The 22,994-nt window shown below is 48.0% G+C and overlaps 1 protein-coding gene across 1 annotated transcript in view; it reads left to right on the top strand.

Annotated features, from left to right (window-relative positions):
- Positions 1-18,788: 18,788 nt before the first annotated feature.
- LOC147711708 (heparan-alpha-glucosaminide N-acetyltransferase-like) overlaps positions 18,789-22,994 on the top strand; it is a 1,547,073-nt gene continuing 1,542,867 nt past the window's right edge. Inside the window, exon 1 of the mRNA XM_086920225.1 lies at positions 18,789-18,902. Coding sequence (XP_086776351.1) covers positions 18,830-18,902 — 73 coding nt within the window. The 5' untranslated portion in view covers positions 18,789-18,829. The remainder of the gene's footprint in view (positions 18,903-22,994) is intronic.

Raw genomic sequence — 22,994 nt, 5'->3', positions numbered from 1 at the left:
TGTCGAGCAATGCCCCTAAAATCTGGAACTCCTTACCAACACACATCAAGAGGAACCCCTCCGTCTTGAGCTTAAAGAGACAGTTATAGGATTCCCTTTTCAACCGACGCCTCAACAAGGGGGTCATTAATCACCCAGCGTGACAGGCTCTCCAACCCCTCCTCTCTCTATACCTCGTCCTTGCTATTTCTCTCCCTTTGTGCTCAAGCACTGACTTGATTGGACTCATATCAGCTGTACTGATTCTATGTGTGTTTTGTGTGAACATGTACCACTGTAAGGCGCTCTGATACCCTCTGGTCTTGCCAGCGCTATATAAAACTCTTAAATAAATAAAAGACTCTCTCTCTCTCTCTCTCTCTCTCTCCCTCTCCCTCTCCCGCTCCCTCTCCCTCTCCCTTTCCCTTTCCCTTAAAACTTGGTTAGCAGTCCTCTCTTTCCACTGCCTCTTAAGCCCCCCTCGTGTCCTGGGAGGGACTGGCCATAGCGGGCACCGGGCAATCCCCTGGCGCGCCGCACGGGTGGGGGGCGGTTTTGTTTGAGGGCAGTTTTTGCAGCATAGCTGCAAAATCGGCCCTGTACGAAAATCGGCCGAAAACCGGCCCTGGCAAAGAGCTCGGCGGCACCTCCAATACCTGAGTGGGGAGTGGGGGGGCTGGCCGAGCACTTTGCTAGGGCCGGTTGTGGTTCCCAGTCCGGCCCTGCTCGTATCCTGCATCTTATAATGCGCTTTAACAAGATATGTCAGCGTAATTGTTGGGAAGTCTGAAGCTTACACCCCCAATCTTACTGACCAAGCTACGCTGCTGACCTTACCTACGATGAATCTACCCTTGAACTCTGTTGCAGCACAGAAGTATCCCTTCATCTTTATCATCTGACATCAATAGCCTCTTGGCTTTATGTCCATGTGATTTAATAGACACTTTCATGTAAAATGTTTTTCACACATGCTTTCTAATATAATGGATACGTTTGGAACACAAATCAAACTTTATTTTTACTTTTAGTTCATGTACTAGCACCTAAGCTGTAAAACGATCTTGTCACGCACCTCCCTCACATCCTGATTTCTCTTGGAGGAATTGGCAGCTGTGACAGCTCTTTACTTATTGACCCCTTTTTCCGGTGTTGTTAAATATTGCCTTTAAGGCAGGACACTCCTTATTACTAGCCATGTGACCCGCCAACCCATACCAGCAACACTGGCTCTTAAATGTAGTCTCCTTCTCAGTAGACTTTCCACTTGTCACTTCTGTCACCTCACTGGTATGTTAATTTTTTGCACAATCCTTTCTTTTCTCACTGACATACTTTATCATATGTTCTATTCTTTTAGCAACCGGAAAGGACCTCATTCAGCGATGGTTCATCTTTCAATCATAGCTCCTCTCACGCGTTCTCAAAGTTAAAATGAAATAAAAATTGATCGCTGATCCTCTTAGCAATTAGCCATCTGAATTTGCAAGTACCTGTAAGATTTCTCAAAGGTGTGACATATTCTTCAAAGTCTCCTCCTCTCCTTGTGATGTCATTCGGAATGATACCTACTATTGTGGGTATTCATGGTATATAGTAACATCTAATTTCTTTATACATAGGTCCTACTCATCCAAACCCTGTGCAGCATATTTTTCCAAATTTTACACACTATCCAACGCTTCTTGTCAATAAGCAGCCAAGTTACGTGACAATTACGCTAATGTGTGCTCTACTCCATGATTGGCCACACACCGTGGCATAATTTTTAAAACTTTTACCATTTGTTCCGCCTTCATGCCACTCTCCAAACTAGCTTAAGAAAAATGATAGTGGTGTGATCTTCTGCTTTTCCAATTCTAGGCTTGACCTCAACACATCTCCCGTGAGAGTTCCTGTGGCACTTTCCCGTTTCATTTCCTTTAACACACACTTTATCCTTGTAGGCCTTCCACTACTGTTAATGCAAACTTATTTTTCTGGTTCATATTACTTCGCTATTCTCAATGAATTTCATAAATTAGATCAGTAGCTTTTTTGCAAACGTTGCAAGAACAAGATGTGCCGGGAGACTTCCTTTAGGAGGAAGCGGGAATCATGCTGTGCATTCACAGAGCCGGCAGCAGAACGAATACGTCTTTAGCATGCAATCGTTCTGCTTGCTTATGGGTGGCGCAATGGTGGACTGGTGTTTGGAATTAAAGTCCAACACCTTCCCTACTGTTGCGCAGACTGGAGTTGGAATAGTAAATTAAACTATTGCAATATCCAGCCCCCACTTAAGGCAAGTTGGTAAAACTACTTGCGTGCAGGACAAATGCGTGCTAAAGGGGAATTCGTTCAAATGACGGAGTTCCTAAAGCATGCGTGAAAAACGCAGGCGGAATTCTGAGATAATAACGATGAGCCTATTATAGCCAGTTAATCATCCCTAAATTGTCTTGCCTTTGTCACCTGTCATTGCAAACAGTGTAACTATTTTCAAAATGTGACTCACATCATTATAAATATTTTTAAATATTCCAGTCACCTCCAGTACTTTTCTTACTTCCTCTGAACACTGTTGTGCCTGTCACTGCCAATCAGAACTTTACATTCACTTACTATGTTTCCTTGTTTGATCGTCTGTGCTTTTGCTTGGGCCCCCTGCACAGCTTGCATCAAGCTCTAAAATCACAAGTATGCATGTTGAGCTGTTCCTTAATTCAAATAGGAACAATACAGGCAAAACAATTTGTAAGTGGGACACAATCCTGCATCCAACTAAATCAAGAGGGACAAACAATAAAGAACACAAAAAGTTCATGCAAAGCTGGTCAACGACAAGGAGGTGGACGGTGTGTGTGTGGGGGGGGGGGGGAGTTACAGGTGTGGGAGGGGGGAAGGAGGAAGAAGTCCCCAAAGAGCAGGTGCCTGACTGGGATCCACAGCTTGGGAGGGGCTGGACATATTCCAGTCTTGGGGGGAAGGGGTTAGAGAAAGAGATAGGGTGTAACAATTGGACATGTATATGTCCAAAGGACGGTCCCTAGAATGGGAAAGAGGAGCCCCAGTGCAGAAAGGTGGGCTGATAGGGGAGGTCGTAAGTGGGGATGCAAAGAAACAGGTGGTGGGGGAGTCAGGCGTTGGGCAGGGGCCAGCGTCTGCGCTTATCGCAACAATGCTGGAATAGAGGTGGGAGGAAGAAGGAGATAAGGACAACAAGGTCTTGGGGATGGTGTTGGTGGAGGGGGACAGGGGTTCACAAGGGGTTAAAGGAAAGGGCATAAAAAGAAGAGGAGAGTTGGTAGGTTTTTGGCAGTCAACCAGCACACCAGACCATCGATTTCTCTTGCAGGGTGAAGAGTGGCGCGGCACAGCCGACTTAGAAGAGCTGGGAGTGGCTCAGTGGCGCTGAGGCAAAGGAAGTCTTGGCTCAGAATGGCACGCCCGATTCTGGTGGGGGAGCCCTTCGCAGCAAGCACAAATAGGCCCAGAATGAGCACACTGGCCCTAACGCACCGCAGTTTTCACGCGACCTATGGAGCAAAGGCGAAGAGCAGACCGAGTTTAGGGGTGCCGGAAGGGCAATGGTGGGTACAGTCTGCCCACCCCCAGCTAGACAGAGTGGAGTTACGGGTAGAGAAGCCTGTTACAGGTGCATAAGGGCCAGGATTAGCGCAGCAGTTCTTGCAAAGGGGTAAGGTGTTAGGTATTGATGAAGAGAGCCTCAAGGAAGGCAAGCTAAGAGAAGAAGACGAGAGATAATGGGGAGGGCTTCTAATGTTTTTTCAAGTATGTTACACGGATGGTGGAGAGGCCAATAAGGGCGTCGTGGCCTGAGGCAAGGCTGGCAAAAACACCGGAAGGGTCAGGGCCCCTGGCGAGGTGGACTGCAACATTATGGGCACAATCCTTGGAGCCAGGTAAGGCCAAAGACATAAAGGCAAAGCCCACAATGGTATCAATTGGCATGGGCACTGGGGAGCCGCAAAGGGAAGGAGAGGGTAGGCTACTGAAAGGGAAGTATGTTGCAGACATAGGGGTGGGCACCAGTGAGGCAGGAGGTTTGGGGGTAATAAAGAAGAGTGTGAACACTGGGAAGGAAACATGGAATCGGAGCAATAAAAAGGACAAAAAAGAGGGCCCTGAGAGCAAGGAATTGAAGATTAAGAAACTACTCCACATGGGGTGACAAAACCGTTGGGGGCACACCATAATGTTGGCCACCAAAGTGCGCATTTGGAAGGGGGATTATGTAGAAATGCTTAAATTATTGCATCGAGAGGTCGGGTCCAAAGAGAAGGAATATGAATTGGCGAAACGGCATAAGGTGCCACTAACATTTGAAATTTGAACTGCGGCATTGCTTATTTATGCAAGCATCTACTGTGAGAAATATCCGGAGCGCTGTGTGGCACTGTTCAAATATATGGACATCATTAGAAAGGCGTAAATTACAGGAGGGGGATACGCATGGCCCAGCATGATGAAGAGTTCAGGGCACACTTAACATTGGATCCCAAAGCAAAATGAGGTGAGCTAGATGGTGATCTGTGGCAGCACACGATGGGGGCAGCGAAAGGGAGAACAACAGTTTTCCCGGCGTGTGGTCTGCCGATAGTGTACCGGCCCTTTCAAGGGCAACCCGCCCAGGGAGGGGTGGGGGGACACAGCGAAGAGTCAGCCGGGGGAGCATGCTTGGATTTCAACAAAGGGCTGTGCTTGTGCGAATATTGTAAGTCCTGCCACCAATGTTCCAAGTGTGGAGGATGGCCCACCCTGGTCAATTGCTTTCGGGTGGGGAGAGGCTCTCAGCAGGGAGGCACCCACTGGAAGCAGCATGGAGGGAACACAGGGGGTCACCAGCAGCAGTTTGTGGGCACTCAAGGAGGCAAGTGAGCAAAGGGAGCTGGACCTAAGGGTTCATACTCTGGTTAGTATCTGCAGGTTGGAGTTCTGACTGGAGCTCTATGACCGTCAAGAGGAGGAAGGGGTTTCGTTTGGCGTATGAGGGAAAGCGGACCAGGAGATGAGCAGATAATTTGCGCTCTGCTACAGAACACAGACAGGCAGTACCGGACAAAGTCGACAAGGAGGTGCGGGAGGGTAGGATGGCGGGGTCTTTCGATGATTGGGTCATGGAGAATTTGATCTCCAATCGAGGTAGTTCCCAAAAAAGAAGAGGGACAATTTTGTTTGACCCAGCATCTGTCATGGCCGGAGGGAGAGTCAGTAAATGATTTTATTAACGAGGAGTTGGCCATGTTGTACTATTTATCAGTTGATGTAGCCATGTCACTAGTGGTAATTGCGGGTGCAGGTGCACTGATGGCCAAATGCGACATAATATCTGTGTTTCGACTGCTTCCAGTCCACCCAGACGATTTCCAGCTCCTGGGTTTCCACTTTGCAGTAAAGTGGTACATGGACAAACCATTGCTAATGGGTTGCTCCATTTCTTGCGCACTATTTAAATGCTTCAGCACATTTTTACAATGGCTGTTCTCCTGCTGCACAGGGCACCATTTAGTAACACTCTTCCTGGATGATTTTCTTTTTCTTTGTGGGTCAAAACAGCCTTGCAGACTGCCAGGAAGCACTGGAAGGTTTCCAAGAGCTGATGGGAGACCTTGGGGTGCCATTAGCACAAGACAAAAGGTGGGACCCTGACACAGAGTAGTCATTTTTGGGAATCAAAATTGATTCAGTGAGAATGGAGGCACGTTTGCCACAGGATATGAAGGCCAAAATACTAGCATTATTGAGGGACATGTTGCCCCGCAAAAAAGTGGAAGTCAAAGAAGTACAAGTTTTGTTGGGACACCTCAATTTTGCTTACAGAGTAGTCTGGGCAGGGAGGATGTTTTGCAGGAGGCTGGGGCGTGCTCTTTTAGGTAAGGACTTGCCTCATCACCATATACAGCTCTCAGCTGGGGTTAAGGAAGACTTGAGAATGTGGGCCGTGTTTTTGCAATATTTAACCGGGGTTCTGCTGGCGAGGGACATAGATATGGAATGGGAAGTGACATTTTTTCTGATGCGCCGGATAGCCAGGGTTTTTGGCTGTTCTGGCAGGGCAGATGGTGCGCTGAACCCTGGCTGTGCACTGGCTTGACAGGGGATGAAGCATCGCGTTTTTGGAACTGTTTCCCCTGGTGGTCGCAGTGATGCTCTTGGAGAAGAGTAAGCACACAGAAGAATGATGTTTTGGGTAGACAACAACAACATAAACATCTCCTTAACATGTTAAGGAGAGGTGTCTGTTGTTGTTGTTCATATGTACCCTGCTTTCTTCTCCTTATATGTAATGGTTCAGGGACCCTCTTATGTTTCTAACTGTTTTGGGTAGACAACTCGGTAGTAGTGCAAATATTAAATAAACAATACGCCAGGGATGAGCAGGTGCTGAAATTGATGAGAGTATTAATGCTGGAATGCTTGCGGTACAACATTGCCTTCAAAGCGTTGCATGTTCTGGGTGTAGACAATGATATCGTTGATGCTTTCTCTCATTTGCAGTGGAGGACAGTCCGTGGGCTTGCCAAGGATGCCGACGCCCATGCCTTAACATCTGTGGTACGTAGGCAACAGCGGATGTTACAATTGGTGGTAGGGTCCCTTGCGGAATTCACTAGAGTTACTTACATTCTGGCATGTAGAGAGTTTTGGCATTCGGGTGCACAGAGGAAGGTCGAGAGCTGGCTGTGGGCCAAAGTTGTAATACAATATATTTTAGATTTCATCGATAGAGGTCTTTTGAGGGTCACCATTGCCGGTAAATTGGCGGGGATTGCATTTATGGGGAAACTGGAATGGGGCTACGCCACATCAGCCGGAGAACTAGGTCTTAGAGTCCTGGAGGTTTGGGCGTGGGAACAGGGTGCAATGGCCCGGGTTAGGAAGCCAATCTTGAGGCAGCTGTTGCGCCGTGTGCTAGTTATTTGCCAAAGGGGGCAGGGACGTTGAAGAGATATGCCTTTTCTCCACTCCGATGTGTGGATATTGTTCGTGCGTTTTGGGTGTCAGAATTATTGGGAAATAAAGGGTCACGGGGAATCCTTTGGGATGACGTAGTCATGCATGACATTCGGTACAAATTTGTCTGAGACCATGGTAGCTGGGTCGTTGTACAGGCGATGGAATTTCCTGACACCTACCCTCTTTTGTGGACAGTGCAATGGGCAGGTTTTTCCAGGGTACCTGGAGGTGCAGTATTCATGCATGGGGGGGTAAAGTGACAGCATACCAGCTGTTAACTGTGTTGCGAAAGCTCTGCAACGTTTTGGGTTGGACGGATCGAAATATGGGACACACTCTTTCCGCATTGGCGAGGCATCAGAGGCAGACCGTGGGGTTTGGGCACAGGATGAAATTATGCGGCTTGGCCGCTGGTCATCACAGTGTTACAGGCATTATGTGAGAGGGTTGGGGGAAGAAACGCGCGCGGTAGATAGTAATAATTGAAATTTATGCTCCTTTTGTTTTTTGCAAGTTCGGTGTCCGGCCCAGAGATGGCTATCTGGGTGATTGAACATTAGTTTATTAAATGAGCCCAGGTGCAAGCTCTCAAAGTTATTTTGGTTCAAATGTAGGCTTCAGTGAGTGCTTGTTTGAGATTATATGGAAAGGGAAGGGAGGCAAGTGTTGGAAGGAGCTGGTCCCTTGTTTGAATAGCATGCTTGTGGGTAGGCGCTGCTTGGATATTTTGGTATTGCATCTGGGAGAAAATTATCTGTGTAAGGAGAAAGGGGTTGTGCTAGTGCGAAGCAGGAAAAAAGATTTGTCACTCATCAAGGACCAGTGGGCAGGATATTTTGTTTTATGGACGGAGTTCATGCCAAGGAGGGTGTGGAGAGGTGCAGTTGAGCCGGAGGGTAGTAGATAGTGCAAGAAGGAAGATGAATAGTGAAATGGCTCGCTTTTGTAGGGGACTCGGTTTTCGTAAGGTTTGTCACTCCGAGATTCGTTTTGATGCTGTGGAGTTCTTTAGGGGCGACAGAGTTCATCTGTCCAGAATGGACATGGAGCTGTATTTGTTGGAGATTAGGGAAGTGTTGCCCAGAACATTGAAGGTGCAATGGTAGTGATAGAGGAGGTAATCCGGGGCAGCTGCAGGAAGGGGCGGGCAAAAAAGGATGTAGGCCACCCCTTTTTCTGGGTGACGGGGGCATGCAAAGATTGCCTGGGGTTGTCAAAAAATTGGTTTGCAGAAGTGTGGTTGGTGTTAAAAGTTATGAACCATGGGCAGGGAGATGGTAGGCAGGTACTTCAAGGTTCAGTTTAAGACTTTTGGTTATTTACAGTTTCATACTACCAGGCATAGGATGTAGGGTTAAGAGAATGGTGTATTTTAAATGCAATACATTGTAATGTTGGTAATGTGTTAATTGCAGGGTGGGGCTGATGGGGGGGATCGTAGAGGTGGGGGTGGGATCAGGTGGTAGGCTAACAGATGTATAGCGAGGTTTCGTTTTGTAAGGCAGTTTCTAGGTTATTTCGTTGTAATCCGCACCTGTACCAGTAAAGCGACCTTTTACACACATAAAAATGGTCTCTGTCGTGGCTGAGCCCTCTCTCCCAACTCTGCTCATCTGATCTCCCTCTCCTACTATTCTGGGCCCGTTTTGCTTTTCCAATTGCATTTGTGAGTACTTTTATCCATAAGTGCGACATCCTGTCCATGCTTTGTTTCTTAATTTTTTTGCCATCTTGAAATGGTAAACCAATAAAAAATATTTAAAAATGGCGGCCGATACAAGTTTATGTATAGATGGCCATATTACAATGCTTTTTATCAAGAAAAAGCGAGTGTGTCTGCATCAGTGTTCATCTTGGATTTTTTTATCATTAAACTTTGTTATTGGTTTACCTTTCCAAGATTTCTAAAGCGAACGAGCATTGGCAAAACAAAAGCTCCTTGCATGAGTATTATTAGTGGAACCATTTGCTTTTGCAAAGGCTTGTTTTTAATTTTTGCCATGTACCACTCTTCATCAATACCAAAGCATCAGGACTATGGAAATTTGATTGCCGAGAATCATAAATGCTCAAGTTTGCACTCCATGCTACAGCTTATAAGAGGCCTGTGTTGAAGTCCTGCAACAGAGTTTCCTACATGTTTAGCCCTTCTCTCTGTGTGCCTTTCCATCCACCTTCTTCTTCATGCCCCACTGCTGCCCCCTACATTCTGACACCTGCTATTGCTGCTGTGCAATGTTTAGTTTGAGCCTGTCTGTGGTTTCCGGTGCTCAGTACCAGAACTTTATTGTCAACACTGCTACTTATGACAGCCTGCCTCATGAGCACAACTACAGTTACTTAATAATTCAATATACATTAAAGTGACTAATATCTACAACCCAAAGCTATAAGAATACCTTGGGCGGCAGGTATTAGTCATTTTTAATGTAAATCAAAATTCTGAATTGTCACATTTGTAGGAGTGGGATGGTTAGTTGTGTTGGTACTGTCAATGGCAATGCTGGCAGGGACAATGGGTGGTGCCAGCTACATGGGCCTCCTTAGGAGGATTTTTTTATACAAAAAAAGCACTGCTGCTGTGTATTTATTTGTACAAAGCGATACAAAAGGGGATGATGGACGGAGCGTTTGAGCAAATCAAACACTCACCCCCAGGCAACTGATCTGGGTTTAATCCTTCACCATTCTTTAGCTCACTCAGCCACCTCAGTTCAGACATGGCCATATGCAAATCAGTCTGACCCTGTCCCTCGTGGGAACAGTCCAGCCCGAACTGCCAAGCCATGTCTTCCCTGGACCGGAAACAAGCATCCTGGGACTGGTTTCGGATTCATAATCCTCATCAGCCAGGCTATCTTGAATCCAGTGGCCAAGTGAGCAAGGGACTCATGTCTGAGCTTACTTTGCCAACTTAGGGCGAACAAAGCGATACAAAAGGGGATGATGGACGGAGTGTTTGATCAAATCAAACACTCACCCCCAGTCAACTGATCTGGGTTTAATCCATCACCATTCTTTAGCTCACACAGCCACCCCGGTTCAGACATGGCCATATGCAAATCAGTCTGACCCTGTGCCTCATGGGAACAGTCCAGCCCGAACTGCCAAGCCATGTCTTCCCTGGACCGGAAACGAGCATCCTGGGACTGGTTTCGGATTCATAATCCTCATCAGTTTACTGGAGGTGAGTGTTTTTTATTTGCTCAAATGCTCCGTCCATCATCCCCTTTTGTATCGCGTGTATTTATTTGTAGGCGGGTGCTGGTTTCCTGGGGGCGCTGTGTTTGCAAGTTTAGTATGTTTTTCAAGACCTGCTGCAGCGTTTCTTTCCTCTGGCAATTACCAGGCCTCACAAAAATGTCAAGATAACTTGTGTGATTAATTATCTCCCGGGAGAGAGATCAGAGTTTTGTATAGTTGAGGCTTTGACTTATGTGAAGTTAGTGCAGAGGGTTAATATTCCTGCTGCAAAGAATGTATACCAAGTAGATTACAGGTGCATATAATGTAAACAGATCAGCAGGTTACTGCTTTTAAAAGAGACATCCGTTTATTACTTGCAATTTATAGCTTAAAGTCCTAATATTCAACAGTGAGCTATTAACTTTCATCATATAACTGCATACACACTGCAAAGTATACATTAGAACATTGATTAATGTTGCACAAAGGGGTAATTTGGCTAGAAATCTATTCCGATTATAAAAGAAAACTCCCAACTATGCTGTTTCTTTTTCAACTCTCAGTTTGTGCTTCTCCACACCAATCACTCTTAAACTATACTGCCTACCAGTATGGATGACATGTGACTCCTACACTTTTAGTCCTTTGGCTTATGTAACAGTTCCTATACACTGATTTACACACGTATGATTGATTGTCTCTGTGTAATGTGTGTGAGGCAAAGTGCTCTGACACCCTACACTGGTATGACTGCGCTATATAACTAATTCAATGCATCTGAGAGAGTGTGGTTCTGTAGTAGGGGATCTCTGTGTATAGTCATAATCTAGTGAATAGTCCCGCTCATGGGCGGGGACCCCGGAGAAATCAAAAATAATCTCTTAAGCTGTCTTTTTTGTGCAGTCCTGCATAGACACTTAAGAGAGAATTTAAAGACAAATAATGCAGCCTATACCTACCAGGCTACACTGTCCAGTAGATATTCCACCAAGATTAAAATTCAGCACAGTCTGCCAAGTTTCTTTCATAGAAAAACTTCCCCTTTTACCAAGATAGCCTCTAGAATTATAAAGAGGAAGGGGTGGACAGACAAGCCCCATAGGCCGCCATTAAGTGGCTCAAAACAGGATACTGTGCCTTTAAGGAAACTTTCTAGTACTCTCAGTATCCCAGAATGCACAGCAGGTCCCCTCCATTTTCAGTTCTTTTTTTCCGGCTCCTGCTAGCATGACCCTGGGGCATTAAGCTCTCCCTTTTTCGGGTTTATTTCAATTTTTTTGCACTTTTAAAGTGTTAGAGTGTGTTCACTCGACGTGTTTTTGTGCCATCTTTAATTACTGGTGTTTTTCTGGTAATTCTGAGCCCTCATTTATCAAATATGCCTGCCTTATTTGATAAATGCCCTGAGTGCTCTAGGAAGAAGGCCAAGTCCGATCCACACGAGGTGTGTATCCTGTGTCTCCCTTCTGCACATGTTCCTGAGGAGTGTGAGATATGCCAGACTTTCTCCATCAGGACCCTGAAGGACAGACAGAAGATCAGGCTCCAAGGACTGGAGCATAGAAAACAGCAAGGTCAAGGTGGGTCTGGGCATGCTGGAACTGCTTCCTTTGCCCGTGCTGAGGCCTCTGGGGGGCTCCCCAGTGAGAAGAAGGCCAGAAAATGCCACCGGTCTCTGTCGACGTCAATAGCCTCGATGTCGCCGTCGAGAGGAATGACCACAGTCTGTTCCCCATCTCCCCAGGGCTCTGGGTCGAAGCGGCGTCGACGTTCAACGTCGAGGGGACTGACGTTGAGACCTCCGTCGAGGTCGACGTCGAGTACAGATTCATTGTCGTCATCGACATCGAGAGAGGTCACGCCGGCGCTCGCCTTCGAGGCGACTTCACCGTCGACATTGACTCAGCGTTCGACGTTGAAGAAGAGATCGTCGACGTCGAGAAGATCATCGATATGGAGACGAAGAGCTTCGAAGTCACGGCGATCTTCGACGTCGAGAAGGAGAACTCTGACATCGAGACATAGATTATCGACGTCGAGACACTGCTCGTCGGCGTCGAGAAGGCGTTCATCAATGTCGAAGAGGTGCTCGGAGCCTAAGAGGAAGGCATCGTCCTCCAGGAGACGTTCTGATGCCAGAAGCTCCTCCAGATCATCGGAGCACGGCGGCGATGTCGTTCACTGACAAGGGGCACGGCCTCTTGGTCTCCCCAGTCAGGTCAGGCGAGGAAGAAGAGGAGAGTGGAGAAGTCTCTGGGCTCTGTGTACTCTGTGGTATACTCGCCCCGTAAACCGAGGTCACCTTCACCACCGCCTCCGCTGCCAAAGGATCCGCCCCCTCGGATTCCGACACCCCCTCCACTGCCACCTCCTCCTCAGCATCCTCCTCCTTCGCCGCCTCATGGGCTGCCACTGACTCCACCTCTGCCACCTCATGGGCGGCCGCCTGCTCCACCGAGGTTGGCCTCATTGCCACACTTTCCGACTCCCCCTACAGGGCCTCTTCCTCCGAGGCTCCCGGTCAGGCCGCCGCAACTTCCGCCGCTAAGACCTGCGGTATGACCAAGGCCGAGGAGGTCTAGATCCCGCTCCAGATGGAGAGGGAGATCCAAGAGTCGCCCTCGTTCGTCTACTAGATTTAGACGGCGCCACAGGAGGGGCAGGTCTAGGTCTCATACGGATTTGTCCAGTGCCAGGGACTACTCACCTACCCTGTCCAAATCCCCTTGGACGAGGGTGTCACCTGTGGACTACATTATCTCCTTCCAGGATGTGCTGCTGAGAGGGGCGAGCAAGCTTGGCATCACGCTTACTATACCCACGCCGACGACCTCAGTCATTTTTGAGACCCTTCATAAGAAGCAATTGTCTCGACCTCTGTTGCCGTTAGTGCCAGGATTGGTAGAGCCCGCCATGGAGTTGTTCCTCACTCCTGCGACTACGAAATCAGCCCCCTCCAGGCTCCAAAAGAAGTACAGGTCTCCTGACTCGGACCCAGCATTTCTCAGGGTGGATCTAGCACCGGATTCGTTGATCGTGACGGCGGCGCGGAAACAACATGCCACCACCCCGTCATCTACAGTGCCTCCAGACAAGGAGAGCTGCTGGATGGATTCGGCAGGCAGGAAGGTCTGCGGCACCTCCATGAAGGCCGCAAGTGCCTCGGCGTTGTTGGGACGGTACGATCGGGCTCTGTGGGAGTCCCTCCAATAGTTCACTGACCTCCTTCCCAAGGAGAAGAGGGAGGATTTCCTGTAGATCCTGAACAAAGGGCTGATGGTCTCTAATCAACTGATCAGCGCAGCTGCGGATTCATCGCTCCTGGCAGCCCACGGGTACTGCAATGGAGTCAACCAGAGATGTCATGCCTGGCTGCGGCTTACGTCATTGAAACCTGAGGCCCAACAGAGGGTGGCCAACTTACCCTTTTCGGGCGAGACCCTCTTTGGAAAGCACGCTGACGATGAAATGGCCCGGATGAAGGCTGTCGGGTTGGAGAAGCCCAAGGAACAAAAGAAGACCTACCGCCCGTTCCAGAGACGGTATGGGGCACAGGGCAGGGGACGAGGCCAGCAAACTGGACAGCAACAACAGCAGCAGTTCCAGAGGGGGCCTTTCCAAAATCATCAGAAGGGCCGGGGTGGGCAGCAATCTGCCACCGCAACCAAAACCCCGGCCCGGGTCTAGGCCCTGAGCTGTTACTTCCCCGTCATCCGGTACCCACTCCGGTGGGGGGAAGTGTCCAATACTACCTGGCAGAGTGGAGAAAAATTACTCATGACAAGTGGGTGCTGAATATTGTTTGCACTGGATACAATCTTCGGTTCATCAGCCCACCTCCAGCAATTCCACCGGTTTGCTTGCAGTTTCAGCTGCGCGAGCTCCAGGCGGAGGCTGATACCCTGTTAAGAAAAAGGGCGATAGAAGACGTCCCTCTGTCTCAAAGGGGAAGAGGTCTTTACTCACGGTTCTTTATGGTATGCAGAAAGATAAGAACAAGTTCAGGCCCATTCTGGATTTGCGACAAGCAAACAAATGGATTTGCAGGGAAAAGTTTTGCATGGTGTCTTTACACCAGATTTACCCTCAACTGCAAAGGGGAGACTGGCTGTGTGCGATAGACCTACAGGATGAATACTTCCATGTGCCCATTGCACGGAAACACCGGAAGTTCCTGTGATTCCAAGTCGGAGCCAATCACTATCACAGTACTACCGTTCGGGCTGAATTCTGCACCCAGGACTTTTTCAAAATGCATGGCAGTTGTAGCGGCACACCTGAGAAAGAACAAGGTGTTTGTCTCCCGTACCTGGACGATTGGTTGATCAAAGCATCCTCCTTCTCGGAAGCTCAAGCGTACTTCCGGAAGACGTCTGTTCTCTTGAACAAGCTGGGGTTGCGCATCAACATGTCCAAGTCTGTCCCTACTCCGGTCCAGTGCCTACAGTACTTGGGAGCCTCCATCAATACGCTGTCAGCAAGCGTGTCGCCTTCGGAGGAAAGACGTTTATCACTCCTTCGGAAGGCTCAGGCTCTTATGGCTGTTCCATCTACAACAGTGAGGACGGTGTCTTCTCTACTGGGGTCGATGGCCTCTTGTATCTTCCTCACGCCACATGCACGGCTACACATGAGACCGCTGCAGGAGTGTCTGGAGGATCAGTGGGACAAGAGGCGACAGAACTGGGACGACAGGATACGACTGTCGCTGCATGCTCTACAGTCTCTGAAATGGTGGTGTTCAGCAGAGAATCTCCTCAAGGGGGTTCCCTTCCACAAGGACATTCCCACTCAGACTATTGTGACGGATGCTTCTCTCCACGGCTGGGGGGGGGCATTCCGGAGAGTTACAGATACAAGGAACGTGATCCCCGACGGAGTCCACATATCATATCAATTTCCTGGAACTCAGAGCTGTTCACTTGGCGTTGAAGGCCTTTCATCCGTCCTTCCAGACCAACTCTCTGCTTGTACAGACGGACAATACGACCACGATGTATTACCTCAACAAGAAGGGGGGTTCGAGATCGCGCACTCTGTCGCAGGAGGCGCGGCGATCTGGCACTGGCTTCTAGCGAGAGGACTGACGATAAAAGCTACCCATCTACCAGGTGTGCAGAATGTTCAGGCGGATGCACTGAGCAGATTGATTCAGGAAAACCACGAATGGGCCATAAACGACGAAGTACTTGGAGACGTCTTCGCCAGGTGGGGCACTCCAGACGTGGATCTGTTCGCCACCGCCAAAAACAGCAAATGCCCAGACTTCGCATTCAGGTATTACCAGAAGGGGACGCTGGGAAATGCGCTATGGATCAACTAGTCGAACAGCTTTCTGTTCGCTTTTCCACCCATTCCCCTGCTTCCGGCGGTGCTCATCAAGCTGTCCCAGTCCAGGGCGAGGATGATCCTTATTGCCCCGGAATGGCCCAGACAGTGGTGGTTCACGGACCTGCTTCACTGGTCTCTTCTTCCTCACATACTGCTGCCATGCCGGCCAGAACTTCTCCGGGGACAGATGGTACACCCCAACCTCTTGTCTTTGAGTTTGGCGGCATGGCTCCTGAGATAGTGCAATATGGCCATTTGAATCTTCCTGCAGATTGTATGGACATACTGAAGGAGGCTAAGAGACCTTCCACTAGGACTTCTTATGCTTGCAAGTGGAAGAGATTCTGCATCTGGTGCAAGTCCAAGAACTATGATCCGACGACCTGTAAGGAAGATGTCATCCTTCCATACCTTTTGCATTGGAGCAGTCTGGCCTTAATTTTCAGTCCATTAAGGTCCATTTAGCTGCTCTGACTGCCTACAGGAAATGCCCTTTACAGACTTCCTTTTTCCCGATTCCAGTGATAAAGGATTTTTTGGAAGGCTTGAAGAAAGTGTTTCCTCCTGTTCGTCTTCCTTCGCCTTCATGGGAATTGAATGTGGTGCTGTCCAGAATGATTAAGGAACCTTTTGAACCTATTCATAAGGCTTCACTACAGCACCTGTCCTGGAAGGCGGCGTTCCTCATGGCCTTTACATCGGCCCGCAGGGTGAGTGAAATTCAGGCGTTGTGTTGCCAAGAGCCTTATGCTGTATTTCATGCTGCTAAGGTTGTAATGCGTACTCACCCTAAATTTCTTCCTAAGGTTATTTCTGATTTCCATGTAAACCAGACTATAACGTTGCCTACGTTTTTTCAGAATCCTTCCACTCCAGCGGAAAGATCTCTTCCTTCCCTGGATGTCAGAAAGGTGTTGAAGTTTTGTCTGGATAAAACCAAGGATATTCGTAGGTCAGACCAATTGTTTATCAACTATGGGTCAGTCAGGACTGGCCTTGCTACTTCTAAACAGTCCATATTGAGGTGGATTGTGTCCTCTATACAATTGTGTTATCAAAACGCTAATAAGACCTTAGGGGGTAAGCCTAAGGCTCATTCCACCAGGGGCAAAGCGCCCACAACAGCTTTGCTCCGTAATGTTCCCATTGCAGAGATCTGCAGGGCTGCCACTTGGAAGTCTGTCCATACCTTTGCTAAGCATTACTGTCTGGACTCTGATGCCAAGGCAGTTGCTCAGGTTGGGCAGGCTTCGCTGCAAAATCTGTTCGCACAGTAGTGGTGTGGTATTTCTTCTTCTCCACCGCCGCTTTGGTGTTGGCAATGGGCTTGCCATTCTATTCACTAGATTATGACTATACACAGAGATCCCCTACTACAGGAGGAGTAGTTTCTTATCTGTAACTCCAGTTCTGTAGTAGGGGTATCTCTGTTATAGTCATAAGCGCCCGCCCTCCTCCCCGGTGGAGAAAGATGTTCATGTACTGAATGCTACAGGTCTAGCTTTATACGCCTCCAAAAAGAACTGAAAGTGGAGGGGACCTGCTGTGCATTCTGGGATACTGAGAGTTCTAGACAGTTTCCTTAAAGGCACAGTATCCCGTTTTGAGCCACATAATGGCAGCCTATGAGGCTTGTCTGTCCACCCCTTCCCCTCTATCATTCCAGAGGCTTTCTTGGTAAAAGGGGAAGTTTTTCTATGAAAGAAACTTGGCAGACTGTGCTAAATTTTAATCTTGGTGGAATATCTACTGGACAGTGTAGCCTGATAGGTATAGGCTGCATTATTTGTCTTTAAATTCTCTCTTAAGTGTTAAGACAGCTTAAGAGATTATTTTTGATTGCTCCGGGGTCCCCGCACATGAGTGAGACTATTCACTAGATTATGACTACAACAGAGATACCCCTACTACAGAATTGGAGTTACAGGTAAGAAACGACTCCTTATGGAGACTTGGGCAATGTTAAAGGGTGCTAGTGATAGAATCCGTGGTGAAGGTGGTCATGGGGGGGCGCCAGCAAACATTGTCGCACAGGGTGCCACCAGCGCTAAAGCTGGCCCTGGGTGGGGCAGTGGCATGGCTGCTAGGGGTGCAGCTTGGGGCGTGGGCTCAGAGGCCCTGTGCACCTCAATTGTGGCTCTTTTGCTGCTGAACACGGGAATAGGGGCCCATTTTTTGGGCTGTTTAAAGGCCAACCAGAACCCTTGTGATGCCACTGTGGTGGGGGCCAGAGGCCATCTTCCTCAGACCACAACAGATCCCTTGAAGGTCTACAGCTTACGGACGGTGAATGGGTAATTTGTAGACAAGCATCCTTGAACAAGACGCATCTGTGACCTTCCAGTCACTCACCCTGTACTCAACAAGTTATCCCCTTCCTTGTCCCATAGACGGCTAGTAACTCCCTACATGCAAATATTTGGGGATAGCCAAGAGGAAAAGGCTTTAGAAATAGGTGTAAGGGGTACTATATTGTCACCGTTTACTTACAGAGGAGGCAACTGTAAGAGGACGAAGGGTAAAACAACATATTTAGTTGGGAAATCAGGAGTCTCCTAAATAGGGAGTTTTGGCTCTTGGTCAATGCTCCACTGCTCCCCTATCCATGAACCGCGAAGTCGCTAATCAGTGCTTTAAATGGGCCGGTACTGTCCGGTACTAAGTTAGGATGACTAGATGTCCTGGATTTGCCCGGACAGTCCCTGTTTTTCATCGGCTGTCCGGGCAGATTTCGGTAATTTTGGCTCATGTCCCGGCTTTTAGAGGGGGTGGACTGAAAACATCCAGAGGCTTTTTTGGGGTGTTATAAAGCTGTGCTAGTGAGCAGCTGTTATAAGTAAGCAATTTATTCAGTATGTATGATGTTGGTTGTAGAAATTACATTTTATTTATTTTCTTAATGCCTCTTCTGTGATCTTATGTTGATGAGAACTGTCATTCTGTTGATAAAAATTGGTAGTCCTTCTTCTGTTTTCCCAAAATGGCCCGTTTTTTGGCTCTCCATATCTGGTCACCCTATACTAAGAAGTACAGGCACTTTTTCGTTTTGAGAAGGAGGGTACCTGCGCTTCCCAAGAGAATTACGTAATACTTTTACTTGGGAGAGTACCGACACTTCTCAGAAACAAGCAGTACTCTGGTACAGGGTACCTGCACTTCTAATTTTTCATTTCAAGCAGCACTGTCGCTAATGAACGTCGAGATCTGCTTTGAGAGAGCGCGCTGAGTCCCTGCCGCGCGCCTTGTCTTACTCTCACCTCAGCCCTGCCCTGTCATTCACCTGAGCTGAGGCGCGCTGTCCTTCAAGACTGCAGGTTCCCAGGTGGACCCTCCCAGCGCGTGCAAAGGTTGAGTGCTGATAACAGCCGCCAGCATGGAGGGGCGATGGACAGCAGCCTCCCTGCTCCTGGCTCTGGCCCTGGGATCTCTCCAAGCAGCTGACGCAGGTGAGCTGGAAGCGGGTCTTGCTCTTGTATTCTGCCCGGAATGATCAAACCCCCCTGCCCCCCATCTGCACATTATCAGTGTTTGATTATCTTTTTGTTGATTAGCAAGTAAAACAAACATTAGAAGAGTCGGCCTGTGGAGGGATAGAGCTGGTATATTCCAGGATTATTTTGAAAGCGCACACTGATAAACCAATCGCCTCCAGGCGCTTGTCTGTGTTTAAAGTATGGATTTGTGTTTAAAGGCGCCGGTTTAAGAGCAATGGTCCGGAAGTCCTCTATTGTCGGGTGCTCTTCTCACACTGCCCACCAGTCCTTCATCTATGTTGAGCCTGGGTGCAAGCGGGGATGGTGGCAAAGTGTCATTGAATTTATATGGCGGGGCCTCTAAGTGCGCTGGAGAACGGGTACCATGTTACTCCTTTGGGGGAGTGCCAGGGCTCGACTGGGACAGAAAGTAAGACCTGGTACCAAAGTAAAAATGGCCCATATTATTAGTGTATTAGAAAGTTTAAAAAAAACTGCCCTATATTTGGACATCGGGGTTGTTTTTAACTTGTAAAGAGATGCTGCGTAGGTGGTTTGCAAGGTATGGGATCGCTATTCACTTTTGAGGCAGGCAATGTGTGTGGTAATAGAAGGGGAAACAGCAGCAAAGCCCGGCCCACCAGACAATACAACAGGCCCACATACTGACTTGTCAATCCAGCCCTTCTGGCACTGGCAGGTTTCCCCATAGGCCAGTCTGACCATGGAATAGAGTGCTTTGTTGGAAGAGAGTTGATATGCTGTGTGCCAAAGGAGGAAGTGTTTTAGTGATGCAAATGATTTACCACTATTGTAACCACCTCCCTTCAGGTCGTTACGGATATTGTTTAGAGTCCTGGACTTTAGTGTGATAGCCTAGTGCATTCTGGGTCTTGTAGTCTGGTTTTGTTTGCATTGAACTGAATAGACTAACACAGCTGAGTCATTATTTGATAGATGTGAATTTCGGGACTGGAGGTAGTGTCCGCAATGACCACCAGTGAAGGTGTTACACTATTGACCACTGAGAGTTGTGCTCTTAAGCTGTGTAAGGTTGCACCACCTGAATGTAATGGAGAGAGGAGGAGTGAGGGATAGGATACATAGGCTTTACATCAATTTATTGTTGCCTGATAGAAAATGGTGTGCATTTTGAGTATGTCCTATGTGGGGAGAGTTTTGGAGTGATATGGGATGGGTAGTGGAATTAATTCCTGGTGTCACAGTATTTGGTGCCGGTACAATCATGTTGCCATCAGGTAGCAGTATTTGTGTGTGTTGGAGTGAAGTAGTGTGCAAGATGAGGGCAAATGTATGAAAAAGGAGATTATATATATAATATTCAAAATATTAACTGCAGAAGGGGAAAAAAGAAGATTATGGTTGCAGAACGGAAAGGCAGATGGAGGTTATGAGTAAAAAGAGTGATAAGGAGGTAAGAAAGGCGAGATAGTGAGAAGTGCAGAGGGTAGTTTGCAAATGTTGGTGCAACTTGCCCATGGTCACCCATTTTGTGTGTGTGGTTGCTGGTATACAAATTCAGGGCCCTCACTGCCTTCATTTCATGACTGTTACTGTGAATTGTTCTCAATCATCTTAATATTAGAGCAGTTGTAGCCTTCATCTGATAAAGACTTCCAATTACAGAATCCTCACTTTGTGAATTTACCCAGGCACAAGACTGGATCTGTAAGGTTTTTTTGATAGCAACCCGCTCACGTGTCGGTAGGTGGCATTTTGTGGCTCTGTGTTGTGTCTGTGCCTGCCCCTATATCAGCGCCAACACATGCACTGACGTCAGTTCCTCTCTTTCCGCACCTTATGATGTGGATCCCCAAGGAACCAACGTGGCCACCAGTCAAATCACTACAGGCGGGTTCACCCTTGATGCCAACTGTCCCGCCGTCCCAAAGTCACCCCCAACTTCCAGCCTGATGCTGTTGCTCTTATTGGCGCTGCAGACCTTGGTGCTGATACTGGAGGGGGAGTCTCTTATCCTTTTGGACTCTGAGGTGAACGAAGAGCAACCTTCACCAGTGTCACACTGACATCACCTCTACGGTCATTCTGACCTCAAATCATTCCTGCAGCGCCAACCTGAATTTGGAGAAGATGATGATGATTCCTATCATTTGTATGATGACAAAAGCTTATTTCAGGACTTGCAGGATGCCTATGTCCTGGATATCTCGCCTGACACTGGCCTCCACTCCCCTCTCCCAAATGTAGCCACTGAAGTCTGCCTCCTCTGCCAAAGTGATAAGGAGTGCATCAAACGTGTTAGACCTCACACTACCCACCACTGAACTAAAGACTAATGTGTTGATAGAAGTGCTTCATCTTGGATAAACTAACCAGGAGCCTCTATTTCCATTCAATGAACTGTTGCAGTCACACTTTTGGGCACCTGGGCAAAGCCAGAATTTTTCCCAACAGGCAGAATTGCAAGGTGGCACAGGCCTGCTCTGGGGACCCTGCTTTCCTCCTCCATCATCCATTATCAGAAAGCCTGAGGGGTACAAGCCTCCAACAATGCCTGAACCCCAAAGTATTTCCGACTATCCTGTCGGACAGGCGAAACGCATGAAGGCATTTGCCAACATTTTGTTTTCCACGGCCATCCTTGCCCTCAGATCCGCTAATACCAGCTTTATCCTGGGGAAATAGGTTTCACATGTTATAGGACATGATGGCAGATATCTTGCCCATGGTCCCAGGTGACATAAGGCCAAACATCCAGCACCTTTTTCAAGATGGACAAGATGCGGCAAGATACTGCATTAGATTGGGCCTGGAGGCAACCGATTGTCTAGGTAAATCAAACACAACACTTGCATCTGCTGCACCAGATTTTCCAGTGGCGTACAGCAGCCACTTATGGATATGCCCTTCAATAGTATCTGTCTCTTTGGAAACCAGGCAGATCTGGCACTTGAGTGTTTCAAGGACAGCAATATAGGGAACACAAAGCACACAGCTCTTGCAGATCGCATCGATGCAGACGCAAATAAATGATTGCCATCATTAAATATTTCACTGTGCCTCCTGCATCCTCCAGCAACATCACCCCCTCACAAGAGATATGCAACAAGCTCTAAGAACTATTCTGTAACTAAACCACCTCTGTATACAGCAACCTCAACCCTCAACCAGACCCATCACCGTCACAACTCAACTTCCCATCCTGGCTGAATAGCGAACCCTGACTTTGTGATCCACCATCACTACTGACATAATCTCTGCTACCATGAAGACAATTCATTCGGGGGTACCAAAGGACTTTTACCAATCAGCCAAGCACTAACACTATCCTTAACGCCTCCATCGACTCTGCCACATCCCCAGACACATGGAAATATGCCACCTTCATGTCACTGCTCAAGAGCCATCCGCTGACCGAACCACGCTTTCCAAATGCAGAACCATCTCCCTCCAACCATATTCAGCATAGGTCTTAGAGAAATAATGATCCATCACCTCACCAGCCACCTCCGCAACCACCAGCTCTTCGATGCTAGGCAGTCTAGATTCAGGCCCAATCACAGCACAGAAACAGTACTCATCACTGACACAGATTACATCCTTGCAGAGGAAGCACAGCAGCCCTTATACTCCTCGACCTAGCTGCATTAGCCGTCCAAACTCGGATTCTCCCCCAGCACCTATGCCAGTAACCTCAGAATAATAATTTACAGCAAACTGAATATGCATGCACAAGTCAATGCCGTTACTGCGTCCTGTTTCTGCACCCTGAAAATGCTGAGAAAGATCTTCAAATGGCTCCCAAGCATCACTAGAAAAACTGTCACTCACGTCCCAGTCACCAGGGAGACTACAGACTTGCCCTCTATTCTAAGATCACCAATCAACTCACTAGAAGAACACAAGACTACAAACCATCCATAACTCGACAGCCAGGTTCACCCTCAACCTTCCACACAGAACTCACACCATACATTGAGCTGCTGCACGGGCTCCTAATACACAAATGTGCTCATTTCAAACTCCTCACACACACAATCATGGCACTACAAAACTTAGACTCCGCCTTCCTGAACAGTGGCA

This window comes from Lissotriton vulgaris, chromosome 5, assembly GCF_964263255.1.
Source record: "Lissotriton vulgaris chromosome 5, aLisVul1.2, whole genome shotgun sequence".
Classification (NCBI taxonomy): domain Eukaryota; kingdom Metazoa; phylum Chordata; class Amphibia; order Caudata; family Salamandridae; genus Lissotriton; species Lissotriton vulgaris.
Note: the sequence above shows the minus strand (reverse complement) of the source record. Positions and strands in the feature narration are given on the sequence as shown.